The sequence below is a fragment of the Thalassophryne amazonica genome, chromosome 3 (genome assembly GCF_902500255.1).
Source record: "Thalassophryne amazonica chromosome 3, fThaAma1.1, whole genome shotgun sequence".
Taxonomy (NCBI): domain Eukaryota; kingdom Metazoa; phylum Chordata; class Actinopteri; order Batrachoidiformes; family Batrachoididae; genus Thalassophryne; species Thalassophryne amazonica.
In genome coordinates, this window is record NC_047105.1 from 42216748 (window position 1) to 42231929 (window position 15182).

The 15182-nt window shown below is 40.8% G+C and overlaps 1 protein-coding gene across 3 annotated transcripts in view; it reads right to left on the reverse strand.

The window, feature by feature from the left end:
* The window catches only part of LOC117506595 (rho GTPase-activating protein 40), a 61941-nt gene that overhangs the window by 15622 nt on the left and 31137 nt on the right, over positions 1–15182 (reverse strand). For 2 of the 3 annotated variants that reach the window (XM_034166110.1, XM_034166108.1), the window contains exons 5-10: positions 13450–13607; positions 12755–12920; positions 8229–8320; positions 7771–7848; positions 4717–4876; positions 2423–2505 (exon numbers count right to left, since the gene is read on the reverse strand). In XM_034166110.1, coding sequence (XP_034022001.1) covers positions 2423–2505; positions 4717–4876; positions 7771–7848; positions 8229–8320; positions 12755–12920; positions 13450–13607 — 737 coding nt within the window. The remainder of the gene's footprint in view (positions 1–2422; positions 2506–4716; positions 4877–7770; positions 7849–8228; positions 8321–12754; positions 12921–13449; positions 13608–15182) is intronic. The other variant, XM_034166109.1, reaches the window with a different exon arrangement.

Consider the following 15182-nt stretch of genomic DNA (forward strand, 5'->3'; position numbering starts at 1 on the left):
TGGGGATTAAGGACTTTGCCCAAGGGCCTCTAGTGATTTTCTGGTCTGGCTGAGTTTTGAACCGAAGATCAGCTGGTCTGAAGCCCAACGCTTAACCACTAGACCATCACCTCCCCAAGGAGGAGGCAGTTTAAGGAGGACTTCCTCCTCCACAAGCATCACATTGAGGAGGAGGAAGTAAAGCCAAAGTAAACACATTAAGTAGTTTACTGAAATTATTCTCCATGTGTATTTATATTTTTTATTCATTTAATAATTTATGTACTGTGATAAACTGTATGTTGAATAAAAACTACTGTTTAATTTAATTTGTTAGGGCCCCTTCACACATAGTATGAATAAGTACAAATCAGGGCGAATCACGGCAGAACAGCTTGTATGAGCGAACCACAAAAACACTGAGCTGACGGCAGGCGTGCACAATCCCGCTGTGATGGTATCGTGCATGCAATGGTATCGTGCATGCGACAGTGTCGTGCGAGCAGCTGGGACGTGGTGCACTACGTCACGCCGCTGATGTGGAGGAAAATAAAATAAAAACCAAGTGTATAGTTAGTGAATATCACTGGCTTGATATGAATAATAAATAAAAGGGGACGCAATACAGAAACCTGCTAGTAAATAACCCTGGTTAAAAAAAAAAGTGCCACTCACAGGATTTGAACCTGCAAGCTCTAATCACCAGACAGAAAATTTACCACTGCGCTAGAATCACTGTCATAACAGGAGTGTGAAATGGCTAAAACCAACAAGGAGATAAACGTATTAAAAAAAAAAAAAAAAGCCATGATAACTGACAAACGGTGTTTGTTATGGCATTTTTCTGCTGACATGTGACTGAAAGTGGCATATTTGTTGCACTGTTGGCTTGTCATATGGTCCTGCGGCATGCCGCTCACAGGATACGCATGTCCTGTCAGACAAGCATGACATTCAGATCGCCTGCTGCGTGTCCACATGAACTGATGGTCAATGTGCAAAAAGCGATATATGTTTTATGTAGTTCCACGTGAGGACAGCAGGCAGAGACACCCGCCTTACGGATGAATGTTGTAAGTTCATGTCCTTCAAAACACAGTACGTGTTCTCCAGCAGGGACGTCCAGGAGCAGAGATCCCAACAGCAGCGGCTGTGTGCAGACGCGCCCCCCCCCCCCCCCCCACCCTTGTCCGTTCAGTGCCCAGACCATCATGTCTCTGTGTTATGTGGTCATTCATTTTCGTTATTTGTTATGTAATTGCGTATGTAGGTATTGTCGTAATTATTTATATACCTGTCCTGGTGGTGGTGCCTGTGTTTGTAATGTGTGCACTGAGCCGTCATCCAGCTGGCAGTGTGCTGTGATCAGCTGACAGACCCCACCCCATGCTGTGTGCGATCAGACCTGGCTGTCCGACCCCCATGTGATCAGATCTGTATATACATATAAGCATTTTATGTAAGTGTGCCCGTCCCCGGCACACCGTATGTGTTAAGGGGAGCGGGGAGGGGGCCCAACACACGCACACACGTGCGAGACACATACACATCCACAGTCGTGGAGGCATTTAGACAAATTTCACATCCAGGTCGAAAGTGACAGCCTGCTTTCGTGCTAACAGTGCGAATAGCCACACATTTTCTAAGTGCCAAGCAAGTGGTTTTAGACGTTCATGTGTGACCTGGAATTTGGCCGACATCTGCCGCGGGAGGGATCGAATGGGCTCTCATAGCCACACTCTGTCTTTTAGCTGCTGGTGTGCGCAAACAGTTGTAGCAGTTGTACGAGGCGTGGGAAGCAGCTTCGATTTTACACGTATTGCATATGATTCCTGCGTCATGTGCAATTCAACCACATTTGTACTATGTGTGAAGGGGCCCTTAATTTAATTATTTGTGTACATGTTGATCATCATTGATCAATTTACCATATTTTATTATTTATTATTTATTATTATTTATTATTATTATTTATATTTTATTAATATAACGCCAAATCACAACATAGGTTGCCCCAAGGGTCTTCACAAAGTTAATGTCTAACCATGCCAATCCCTATTTTAGCAATCTTAGCATGCTAAACCTTTTTGGGAACCTCCATGTTTATGCTTCAACATATTAAAATGTCAGCTCATTGGCTCAGTTTTTCAGGAAAAGTTTTTTTTAAATTTTTTTAAATTTTTTTTTTTTTTTTAGGGAAAAAAGAGACAAAAACCCAAAATTAAATTTGTATGATAAATGTTAGCAGTTTTCGGTAGCTTCAGCTAAATATTTTAGCGGTTTATCAGTTTCGCAATATCACAGCAACGTTTCAGTTATCAGATTAGTGGTTATCATAGGTAATTCTTAGGATAGCTGTGCCCACAACTGGAAAAAGATCACATCACGTTCACTAAAAAAGGCTTCATTGTTCCTTCCAGTGAACGAAACGTTTGATTTGTACCTTCAGAGTGTTCCTGTTAGGTTCTGGCAGCAGAAGAATGAGCAGGTTCAGCATGTGGAGTTTCTGTTTCAGCTCTGTGATGTCTACAAACAGGGATAGGGCAAAGATTTAACAGACGCACAAACTCTCTTCATTTCCTCTGTATTTGATGTAACAATAATGGCTCATCTAAAGATTAATGGCAGCGTGACAGGCGCCCATTAGCTCTGTTAGCTTATGTCTCTGCGGTCGCACATCGTTCATCATTTTGCACAGAGCGTACCCAATCTTCTCACCATCTATACATTAGTGAGTCATCAATCAGCCGATATTAATATCAATCCATCTGTTTTCTTAAGGTGAAACTAATGTGAAAGTAGCCAATCGTGCTTTTTTGCGGCAGTATGGGGGCGCCTCTTAAAAGGCTATCAGCTTGTTCATCTTAATGTGGACTTTCGTAGTTGGATCACAAAAGATAAGCAACACCCATCGCTGTCACCATAATGAAGAGACTTCCATAATTATGATATGAAACTTTTTAATTGGCTCAACCTAAGAGCGTAAATTAGTAACTGTTGCCCATAGTTACTGTGTAGTAATTCGTGAAATACAACCAGATACAAAACAAACACAAACATAAGCACAAAAGAAACAAGCGTCCAATTCTTGGAAGCATTTTGGGATCATTCTTGGAACTTCATTATATCAACCGGTTCTTGGAAAGTTAGCTTGATTGCTAGTTTGCGTATGTAAAAATAAATTAAATGAACAACTATATAAAGTCAATTAATTTGTACACCCCAGTGGGGCTGGAGCTAACAATTAATTTGATAATAATTCAACTTAATCATTATCTGTGGCCCAACTAGACAGTACTTCACAGTCATGTGTCAGGACTGTGCTGTCACCATGACAACAATGGGATGAGGTGGCGACATGGAAGAATGCAGCGCTTCAATTCTTGTTAATGTGGCAATGACAAAGAGATCTTCAGAGGAACCTCGGGATCTGTTGGAATGATGTTTTGTCAATTAGTGACAAGTGGAGACTAAAGGCACCTTGACACTTACACGCATTAAAGCCCTGCATTGCCGTGCAATTCGTCATGCCAATGCCACCCGCTGTCTGCCGCTGGATGCTGCATTATATAAAATAATTATTTTGTAGTGGATTAATCATTTGCTCTCAGAATTTGGCTGATGAAACCACCTCTAATCGCTTCGGAATCACAGAGGAATTTTCTACAGCTGCAGCTTTTCTTTGGCGCTTCATGGCGTGGACGATGCATTTAGAATCATCTCAAAGGTAATTATTTGTAATATTTATATTGTTATGGCTTGGTAAAACAGTTGCATTTTCATTCCTTCTTATGAGTATCTGTAAAATTATGTTTATTATAGATTTAACATATCGTATAATCATTCAGATGAGCTGTGGTGCACAGCGCTGACCGCAATGACTCACAGTGTTTTGAATTGTTTGCACAATGTTCACGTGTAGGTCACAAAATTAATGCGTGCCAGAGATTTTGAACATTTCAAAATTTTCTTTGCGTACTTACACACAGCAGCGCACATTTTACAACGGTTTACAACAAGTTTACTGTCTGGCACGGCAGATTGCGTACCAGTGCACAGATCAAACTTGTGCAAGTGTCAAGAAGATGAGGCGCATCACCTGCATTGCAGATAGATGGTTGCTTTTGAGAGGTGAGGATGGTCTAGTTGTATTCCTGGGTGGTTGCCATCCACCACCCAAGGCGGTTCCACAATGTGGTGGATGAGGCGACGCGTGGCACCAGCGCGTTGTTCCCAGACCTGACCAGCTTCATGGTGGAGTGGAACAGAGAAGGATTTTCTTAAAAATAAGACTTGAATTTCAGATACAATTAGCCAAAAGGCACGTGTGAGACTTGAGCCTAGATATCTGTTTTCTTTATGAAAATCCTTCACTGTTCCACTCCACCATGAAGCTGCGAATGGTGGTAATATATAAAAATGACACTAATATTATAGCTTGTCCAATCAAAGCCACAGAAGCCGTTGACCCTTTCAAAGTTGTCATGGGCTTCTTGGTGGCTTCCCTCACTCATCTCTAAAGTAGAATGCCTTTACAAGACCGCTTTCTTTGTTTCATTTTAATTCCACTGTGGCGGAGCTCAGAGGCAGCATCACAAGAATTGTGTCACTGTCCACACACTTATGGACCTGACTGCATACAGTATTGCTTGTTTCTCTGTATAACAGTGTTATTCATTTACATGCACTAAACACCTGGAGGTAAACCTGATGCATGTTGACACCAGTACTACCAACCTCTCACGGCGCTGAAGATGCTGAGGTACTCGGCGGTCAGTAGAGGTGCAGGCAACTCCCGGATGAACTTCTTCAGCAGTGCGGCAGCATCGTTCGGAATCACATTGTCCCAGCTCACCTCCCCCGAGTAGAAGTTAGATTCCATCTTCTGCTGCAGTATCTGAGGACAGAGATCACCCTGTTAGTTTGTAGGTTACAATAGCTACAATCAACCTGGAGGTGTGTGTTTGAATGTCAGCAGACAAAATCTCACTAATTGGATCTCTCAAAGTGCCACAGCTACACTACAGATGTTTGAAATTCCTCATTTCCAACATAGTGGCCCAACACATGAGGAAGACAAGCAATCCTCCATGAGAGAAAACATGGTGACATTCAGCTCCAAATCAGTTTGGTTCTCCTGAGACTCATTCCATCTTTTCTCAGTTTCAAACCACTCACAACTTCAAGTCCTACACATATCCAGTCAAGTCAAGTTGGCTCTGGGAACCACCCAGGAAGACAACTGACTGCTCCGCATCCACAACTCCTAAGTAACCTTCTGGCCTTCTCCACTTGCTTGTGTCATCAGCACTTAAGTACATGTGTACTGGATCCCACTCAGAGAAACATGCAGTGTTGTGGACCGCTGGACAAAAATTTGAACCAGAACACAAGGTTGAATTACATTTTTCTATAAAGTAGAGAAGCTTGAATCTTCAACTGGACTGAGTTGCTTGATGCGAGGATGTTTCGCTTCAAATCGCAGAAGCTTCCTCAGCTAAAATTCTTGCTCTGGAAATCTGACTTCTGTCTGACTCTTGTAGAGAAGAATAAAACAGAAGCCAACAAAAGCTGGAGTTTCAAACCTAACCAGACCCCTCCTACTGAGAGGCAGACTGCTATAGGCTAGTGACTAAACAATAACTCTAATTAGCAACTATTGTGCTCTAGTTAGCACACCTAATGACAGGACAGCTGTCCCTCTAATGATGGGATGGATGCCTTTCTGATGGCTCCCTTGATGACGTGAATGACTCATTACCATCATCCATCTCCATCATCGTCCCTTCTTTGATTCCTTGTTCAGTGCTAAATGGCGCCCCCATGTGATAGTATTCATTTAACTGACAGAGTATTATAATGTATTAAATACACATATATAACAGTTACGTGTGCATTTTTTCTTCTATAAACTCTTTTTTCCACTCTTTTTTTGGCTGTTTTCTTCACTGATGTTCAATTTTTTTTAATATATATTTCACATTATAGCAGTCATATTGGTCCAATAGCTTCATTTACCTGATGGCATCAAATATGGCCATCGGGTGTTGCGAAGGCTTTTCGTCTGTCCATCCCTCTGTCTGTCTGTGCTCAGCATAACTCCAGCCCTGTTACTGACAGGCTCTTGAAATTCACAGGGAGCATTCTTGGGACACAGATCTTGGACAAGTTCAAAGATGGCTAACGTTGATGTATTTTAAGAGGTTAAAAAGTCACATTCTGTTTCAATCTGATCCATTTTGTTTTTGAGTGACGTGGGTGACAGCCAATCAGAGTAGAGCTGCACTGTGACGTCAGTCGCTGGTCTCTTCAAAACCACTTTGTTTTGTGTGTTTATATACATGTTTCTCATTCATTATGTAAAAGTTAGCGAGAAATAAAGACTTCTAAAACTGAAAATGCTGCTTTTGGAAGCTAATAACACCTCTGAACTTATTTTACAAGACATTTCGCTGAGGTTAGCATGGTGACGTCACTAACTGGTGTAGCTACTTGCTAACAGATTCGTTTCTAGTATATTATGTAAAAGCTAGTGTAACGATGTAAAGAATTTATTTATTTTTTTTTTTTTTATATATGTGTATATATATATGTGAACTTCACCAAATCCTTTATGATTTATGTTCATTTAATGTTTAGAGGCGAGTTCTGGGTTTTTGTTGTGGTTTCCATGTATTGAGTGTTGCACTGTACTGTCGCTTTAAGAGACTGTGTATGACTGTTGCAGCAGCTCCTCCCTCAGTCCGTGTTTCACTACGTGAGAGGAGGGGCTGATGAACCGCTGTGTATGGAGAGACTGTATGTTGACCAGGATTTTGTATCACTTTTCATTTGTGCAGTTGTGCAGCCTGAGATGAGAGCTCCAGTAAAAAGTGCCTCTAGTGTCAACCGGTGTCTGGTTCCTCCTTCCTCTACACGAAGCACAGACATGAACACAACGCAGAGTATCACAGGTTAACGGAAGTGCAGCAAGTCAGCAGTAAATTATTACGTGGACAGGCGCACACCCGTTGCACTAGCAACCCTTACCAAAAAATAGTACTGATAAGTATATAAAAAGTAAACTGGAAGTATACTTGAAACATACTTGCATGTAGTACTTTTTGGTAAGGGAAGATATAAACACTTGTAAAACTGAAAACTCTATTTATGTAACCTGATGACGCCTCTGGAGTCATTTACAAGACATTTTGTGGACGTTAGCTTGTACGCTAACTTTTGCTAATGCAAAGCTAAAGCTTATTTACAAGACATTTCGCCGAGGTTAGCATGGTGATGTCACTTCCTGGTGTAGCTACTTGCTAACAGCATCATTTCTGGTATATTATGTAAAAGCTAGTGAGATATAAACACTTCTAAAACTGAAAACGCTATTTATGTAACCTGATGACACCTCTGGAGTCATTTACAAGACATTTTTCGGACGTTAGCTTGTATGCTAACTTTTGCTAACTCAAAGCTAACTTCCTATGGAGTTAAATTTGTCTCATTAATAACTGAAAATGTACAGAGGGTGATGTACAAATATTCTTTGATTTGCACAACATGAACAAATGATGATTTGATTTGAACATGTACAAATTGTACATACGACAACAGAATCTTAATAATTTATTAAACAACTACAAATTATAAAGAACACAATGCTCATACAGCTGAGGATATTTTAGCACTGTGCTATATTTTTTAATATTTCAGAGGTCAGAAACAGGTGATTAAAAAACCCAAGTCAAATTGTGGTGCTGTGCCAGCAGTGTGTCACAACAGAAGTTGCAGACTCAGATACTGTACCTTGATTCTGGACTGAGATCCTGGAACCCGCAGGATCCCTTCAGAATCCACACCTTTTTTCTCCAGAAAGGACAACAACTGCAGAGACAGCGAGAAAGGAAAGGAGAGAGACATTGGCAGAGAGTCAGGCTGAGATAAGCATCTCTCGTTCAGCTCTACTGGCGGTTCCAAGTAACTGCTGCTGCTGCTGCGTACAGGGTGTGGTTAAAGGACTTCACAATCACACTATCTTATGAAAGCAGGGTTTTATTTTTCCACAAAGGTAAAATGTATTGTCAAAGAAAAGCTGTGCAGATTAGTGGTGAAGCCTTAAATCCCCATGTAGCACATATTTAAATGTACGACCGTTTGTTCACAATGCACATAAAGCTTTTGTCTTTATCTGCTCCATGTACAGTGTTGATTAACTGGTGTTAGGTCCATAAAAAGTGCTTTAAGGATATTTTTTGGTTTCTCACCGCCTGCAGGAACAGAGGGGTTGTGGCACTGGTTTTGACTTTCTGGTCGTTCTCCAGCAGTGTGGCGAGTGGCACCCCAAAGAGTGGACTGTCTGTGAAAGAACAACGTGTGGTGCAGTTAGCCCTTCTTTCTCTATCGCACATAGACGTGTAGATAAAACAGCATGGGGTGTCTTGTGTCGTACGTCTGCGTGTTCCACTATGACTCAACACAAAACAACCACTTTGCTTTTAATTGTCGGTGATTTTAATTTCCATGTTGATGATGCTTCTGATAAATCTGCTGCTAAATTCATCAGTCTGATGGAATCTTTCAACTTGATCCAACACGTGTCTGGTCCCACACACAGCAAAGGTCATGTTTTAGATCTTGTTTTTACTCTGGGTCTTAATATTGAGTCTATTTATTCTGAGGATATTTTTATTTCTGATCATGTTTGTATTCTTTTTAATTTGTCTCTTAATCTGGATTGTCCGTCTGCTCCTCCTGTGATCTACTCTCGCATTTTTAATCATTTTACTGCAGATGTATTTTCTGCTGCTTTTAACCTTGATGAGTTGTGTAGTTCAGATGATGTTGATATTTTAGTTAATTCTTTTAATCATCATTGTCTCTCAATTTTGGACAGAGTGGCTCCTTTTAAAACCAGACACGCCCCTCTGAATAACTCCTCCCCCTGGATGAATGACAGTATTCGTAGTGTTAAGAGATCATGTCGGAAAGTGGAGCGGTTGTGGAAATCTACAAAGCTCCAGGTCCACCTCCTTCATTTAAAGGAGCTTTTAATCTCTTGTAATAATATGGTGAAAGATGCGAGGGCTGCTTATTTTTCCACTTTAATTTCTAACAGCCGACAGAATCCAAAAATTTTGTTTGACACAATCAGAGACATTGTTACACCTGCATCTCCTGCTGCTATCATTCAGTCAAATGAAGACTGTGACAAATTTTTGTCCTTTTTTATCAGCAAAATTCGTGATATCAGGGCAAATATTAATCCCTCTTTTTCTTCTTCTGTTCCCTATCTTACCCGGCCATCAGTTCTGGATAGTTTTATACCTATATCACTGAAAGAGCTCACTGGTCTGGTGGACAGATTGAAACCTTCCTCCTGCCCACTTGATATCGTCCCTACCTCCTTTTTTAAAAAGGTCTTCCATTCTATTGGCCCGGTTGTCTTATTGATAATAAATAGATCACTGCTTTCCGGCTATGTCCCTCAGTATTTTAAACAGGCAGTTATTCACCCTCTTTTAAAAAAGCCTAATGCTGATCCTTCACTCCTTCAAAATTTTAGACCAATTTCAAAGTTGCCTTTTATTTCCAAAGTCTTAGAGAAAGTGGTGGCCAAACAGCTTAATGAGGTTTTAGCTGAACATAATATTCTTGATAAATTCCAGTCTGGGTTCCGCCACTTGCACTCTACAGAAACTGCCCTTCTCAGAGTTTGAAATGATATTTTAATGCGCAGAGATGCAGGTGAATATTCTGTGCTTGTCCTTTTGGATCTCTCTGCAGCTTTTGACACGGTGGATCATGGAGTCTTAGTTGAGAGACTAAGGACTTGGGTGGGCATTTCTGGGTCTGCTCTGGACTGGTTTTTGTCTTATCTTTCACACAGGACTTTCGCTGTTGCTGCTGGTAAATTTATGTCCTCCTCTGCCATGCTATCCTGTGGTGTGCCTCAGGGTTCTGTTCTGGGACCTATATTGTTTGCTCTATATTTGCTCCCACTTGGTCATGTCTTGAGTAGTTTTAAAGATGTCTCCTACCACTGTTATGCGGATGACATCCAGCTGTACATCTCATTCACTCCTCAAACGGTCTCTAGTGTATCTGCTCTTCAGAACTGTGTTGAGGTTATTAGTGACTGGATGGCGGCCAACTATTTGTCCTTAAATATAGCAAAGACTGAGGTCCTTGTTTGTGCCCCTGACGAGTTTGTTCCCACTGTGGTTGGGAATCTTGGTTCTCTGGCCCCTTTTGTTCGTTCAGCAGTAAGGAACTTGGGTGTTACGTTCGATCACTCCCTCAATTTTGACGCGTATGTTACCTGCCTGGCACAGTCTTGTTTTTCCATTTGCGAAATATTGCCCGTCTGCGCAGCATTGTGTCTCGGGCGGAGATGGAGATGATCATTCATGCATTTGTGTCATCACGTTTGGATTACTGTAACTCTCTATTTTTTAGCCTTAGCAAGTCCTCTTTGGACCGCTTACAAACGGTTCAGAATGCGGCTGCGAGGCTGCTGACAAGGTCATCAAAGAGGTCACATATAACCCCAATCCTCTCCTCCTTGCACTGGCTCCCCATCCATTTCAGACTCAAATTTAAAATTCTAGTACTGACTTTTAGAGCTCTGCATGGTCAAATGCCATCTTATATCACCAAGCTATTACATCCATATGTGACAAGTAGATCTCTGAGGTCTTCGGACCTGGGCCTATTGGTTGTGCCTAGGACAAGACTGAAGACCAGGGGAGACTGTGCTTTCGCTCCGTGGACTCTGTTGAAACATTTAAAGTGGAGCTAAAGACCCTTTTGTATAGGCTGGCTTTTACCTAGTTTTTATGGTTTTATGTTTCTGCTGTTTTTAATTTCTCTGTTCTTATGTGAAGCACTTTGTGATTTCTATCTTGAAAGGTGCTATATAAATAAACCTTACTTACTTTCTTACTTACTTAAAATTTTAAACAAACTAATTCTGGACAGGTTATTGAACTTAACATCACCTCTGCCATTTTACAAAGTGAAAATATCAGCTTCATGTTTTAGTTTTAAAGTAATGCACTAATTTTGAAGGTTTTAGTGTTTAAAGACACACATGCCGCAATGCATTATGGGAAAATTAGCTTCCTGACATCAGTGGTTGGTTGGTATATAACACACAAGTTACTGTAACGTGTGGTGGGTTTTACAAATAAATCTGTATTTGTAAATATGTCATTTTTTAATTTGTTAAAAAAAAGGCTATTTGAAAACTGAAAATTCTGTTTAAGTGATTCAGCACTTTTGGCGAATGTGTAGCAATTGCTCTTCACAATGCCATGAACCTACCTTATAAAATCATGAAAAATCTTACAACATTGACAAAAGTGAAGAAACTACACCTTGATCCAGATCTGTACCAACACTGAACTGGTTGTTCCTTGGTCCAAGGTTCATGAATATTGCTCCATATATTTCTGAGTAACCCTTGTGAAAATTAAGCAAACAACCAAAAATAAGTGAGTGGAGTTAAAAATGCTGCAACATATTCCTGCTTTTTGTCTGCTTTAAGTGACAAAACCTCATCAATCTGTCCAAAATGTTGGTCAAAGAAACTGTAACTTTGTATGTGACAGCTTTTCTCACAGAGGATGAGAAACTTCAAAGCTACATTAAACCGTGCATGACTTCATACATGGAATAAAATTACCTGATTTTCCATAATATAAGTTGCTTTTTTAATTTTAATTTATCTTTTTTATTTTTACTAGTTTGGGAAGTCTTGTGACATACACTCCTGTGCGACTAATATACACACACACAAAAAAATCAGGCATTCGTTATGAATAATGATATGAATAACTATTTATATATGGCTTTCCCAAGGATCAAAGCACTAAACAAAATAAAGCCCAATAATAAAAGAACAAATGTTGTTGTTGTCTGTCTATAAAGGTGCTTTGTTCCACTGCTTGCCACGTGCTCTGTGCTCAACGCTGTTTATATCAAATAATTATTTCGTAGCGAAATAATCATTTTCTCTGCAATGTGTCTGTTGAAAATGGCTCTAATCGCTTCCTGAATCACAGAGGACCGCTCCAGTAGCACCGTTGGCACGCGCGCGCTGAATAAGCTGGAGAAAGCATTTGGAGTCATCTAAAAAGGTCTTGTTTACATTGTCATGGCTTCATAAAACAGTTGCATGTTCTTTCCTTCTTGTCTGCAGCTGTTAAAGTATGTTTATGATAGAGTTAACATCTCCTTATAATCATTCAAATGAGCTGCGCTCTGATGCGATCCGCTTGATGCGATCCGCTGACGCAACCACTCGCTCTGTTCACTTCTTCTTTGCTCCACTTGACGAGCTGCACGTCGTGTTGGCGAGCAGATCGCACCACGTAGCACGGCATTTATGTGTGAAGAATTTTTTGAACATTTCAAAATTCTCTTTGCGCAATTGCACATGCCAGTGCCCCTCTCGCGTTCAGTCTGCACCCGTTAAAGGCAAGTTTACTCTCCTGCACGACACAGGTCGTGCAAGTGCGTGAATAAGTGTCAGTGCACCTTAAGACACATGGTGACCTGTATCAGCTTTTTGAAAAAGCTGCATAATATGACCACATTTTGCAGCAGAAAATGCATGAATGACTCACAGTCGGTAGCAAAGTATAGAAACAACAAGCACTCGGCCCTCTCTTAAAATGTTATTATGTCAGACATAACAGCTACAAGTGTGTGCAGAATGTCTTTTTCCTTGTGCATATAGTGCATGCCCCTGCGCTCTCTGAGGCGTGCACACGTGTTGCTGCTGTCATACCTGGCATTTTCCTCTTGCTCGTTTTGTGCCTTTTGACCTCCAGCTCTAAAAGGTCGCACAGCGCCGTCATGTCGATGAGCGCCAATTGACGAACCTTCTTCATGTCGGAGTGAGACAGATCGTGGATACAAGTCACTCCGAGACGGCACTTGGGACAGATCACCCGCTGAGCGGTGAGAGTAGGAAAGGGGATAACAAAGAGGTTTGAAGAGGAAAAGTAGAAAGTGGAGACGATGGAGGAGAGAAAACACAGAAGTGTCAAGTCAAGCACTGCTGCTTCCACACAAATGTAAAAAATGAGGGAGAGGCGTCGACTCATTCAAATACTACACTCTAAAAATTTGTTTCAAGCTCCCTATATCTTTCCACCCCTAAGAGATTTATGTGTGTCCTTAAATAGAAAAACAAACCTCCTGGACTTAGTGTAGCAACTGTGCCTTTGTTCTGAACTTATTCTTCATTCCTTTATGCTGCTTAAAGTCCCGTTATCCAGAAAAAACAGAAGGGCCTATTACAATCACATCCATCATTTACATCCGTTAACTCCAAAACTGTGATTCTTATTACATCCTCTTGTATAAAAATAGTTTAGAATTATTAGAAACAAAGAGGGTATCCCTTATAAGACCTCGTTTGTAAATTCTCTGTCATCTGATGACATCACAGGGACATTCACAAAGCGTTTTGTTGCTCACAGGCAGCGCACTGTCCTCTTTCCTGCGGTGGGTGTTATTCTGCGGCAGTTTGGCCTGTTTGAGAAAGATGGCAGCTTGCTCGCAGTAAGCCATGTCGGTGATGAAGATCTCCTCCTTAAGGGATCCTTTCGGGTGCTTCCGATGTTCTGAGGTCACAGCTAAAACAGACACACACATTTATTAGCCATAGAATCAGTTAAGTAATATATATAGACCCCGAGGCCCGTTTGTGACGGTACTTATCTACGGATTCTATAGCGTGAAGCAGATTAAAGTCTATGATTTCCCCTAGATGGGAAGCAAGACCAATGCAGGTTACATCTCCAGCCAAGAATGCTAACCACTTACAGCTGGGTGGACTGGGACAATGCAGATGAAGTGTCTTGTCCGTGGACACAGGTAGCATGACTGGGAAACAAACCTAGGTCTACATACAGTACTTCTAGCACAACTCCTTACTCTATTGAATACCTACATGCTCTGACACTGTACAATTAAACCACATAAAAATGTTTTATTGCACACCAACAAGGAAACAAGAGGAGGAAAACAACAGGAAGAAAACAAGACTGGAATTATCTTACCAACATATTTGTTCCGTAGAAGAACAAAGATAAGTTTTTGGCAGAAACGTTTTTGTTGAGCAATCAAAGTTCACAACACTTAAAAAAAAAAAAAACAGGACATAGCCGTGCCATTTATTGCCACAGTACACAACACTACAGTTAATGGGCTGCATTTTTACAGCACTTATGCACTTGATGCAGACACTCAAAGCACTTTACAATGATGCCTCACGTTCAACTCCCCCCACCCCCCACCACCACCACCATACACACACACACACACACACACAAGAACCTGCCTCTGTAACCTCTAGACCATCACCTCCACAAATGTTTCACTCCCTTTTGAAATCAATTATGTCTCTAATGTAACCAGTCAGGTTATAGAACCTATGACCTTCTGAACACAACTTTACTTCAGGTCATCACTTCCCCATTTTCTGTGTGGAAGGTTGCCGGTGTTCTGACGATTTGTGCTGCTTTGCCAAAAAATGCTGCCGTATCACCAATCAATATTTTTTTTGCTACCCAATCAAAAAGTACGAGTGGTAATTATAGGTACCGTTTCCAGCTTTGTAGCATATATCCCATCAAATTTTGCTACAAAATGTACAACCCCAATTCCAATGAAGTTGGGATGTTATGTAAATATAAACAGAATACAATGATTTGCAAATCCTCTTCAACCTATATTCAATTGAATACACCACAAAGACAAGATATTTAATGTTCAAACTGATAAACTTTTTTGCTTTTGTGCAAATATTTGCTCATTTTGAAATGGATGCCTGCAACATGTTTCAAAAAGGCTGGAACAGTGGTATGTTTACCACTGTGTTACATCACCTTTCCTTCTAACAACACTCAGTAAGTGTTGGGGAACTGAGGACAGTAATTGTTGAAGCTTTGTGGGTGAAATTCTTTCCCATTCTTGCTTGATGTACGACTTCAGTTGTTCAACAGTCCGGGGTCTCCGATGTCATATTTCGCACTTCATAATGCGCCACACATTTTCAAAAACATTTGTTTCAAGCTTGTTGAAAAGGTGTATGACTCTTTTAATATTCACAAACTATTTTGCCTGCAACTTTGAGCTTTAACTTTAACCTGCAACACTGCCAGTTACCTGACGATTACCCAGAACCAGTTAGACAACAGATGAAGCGG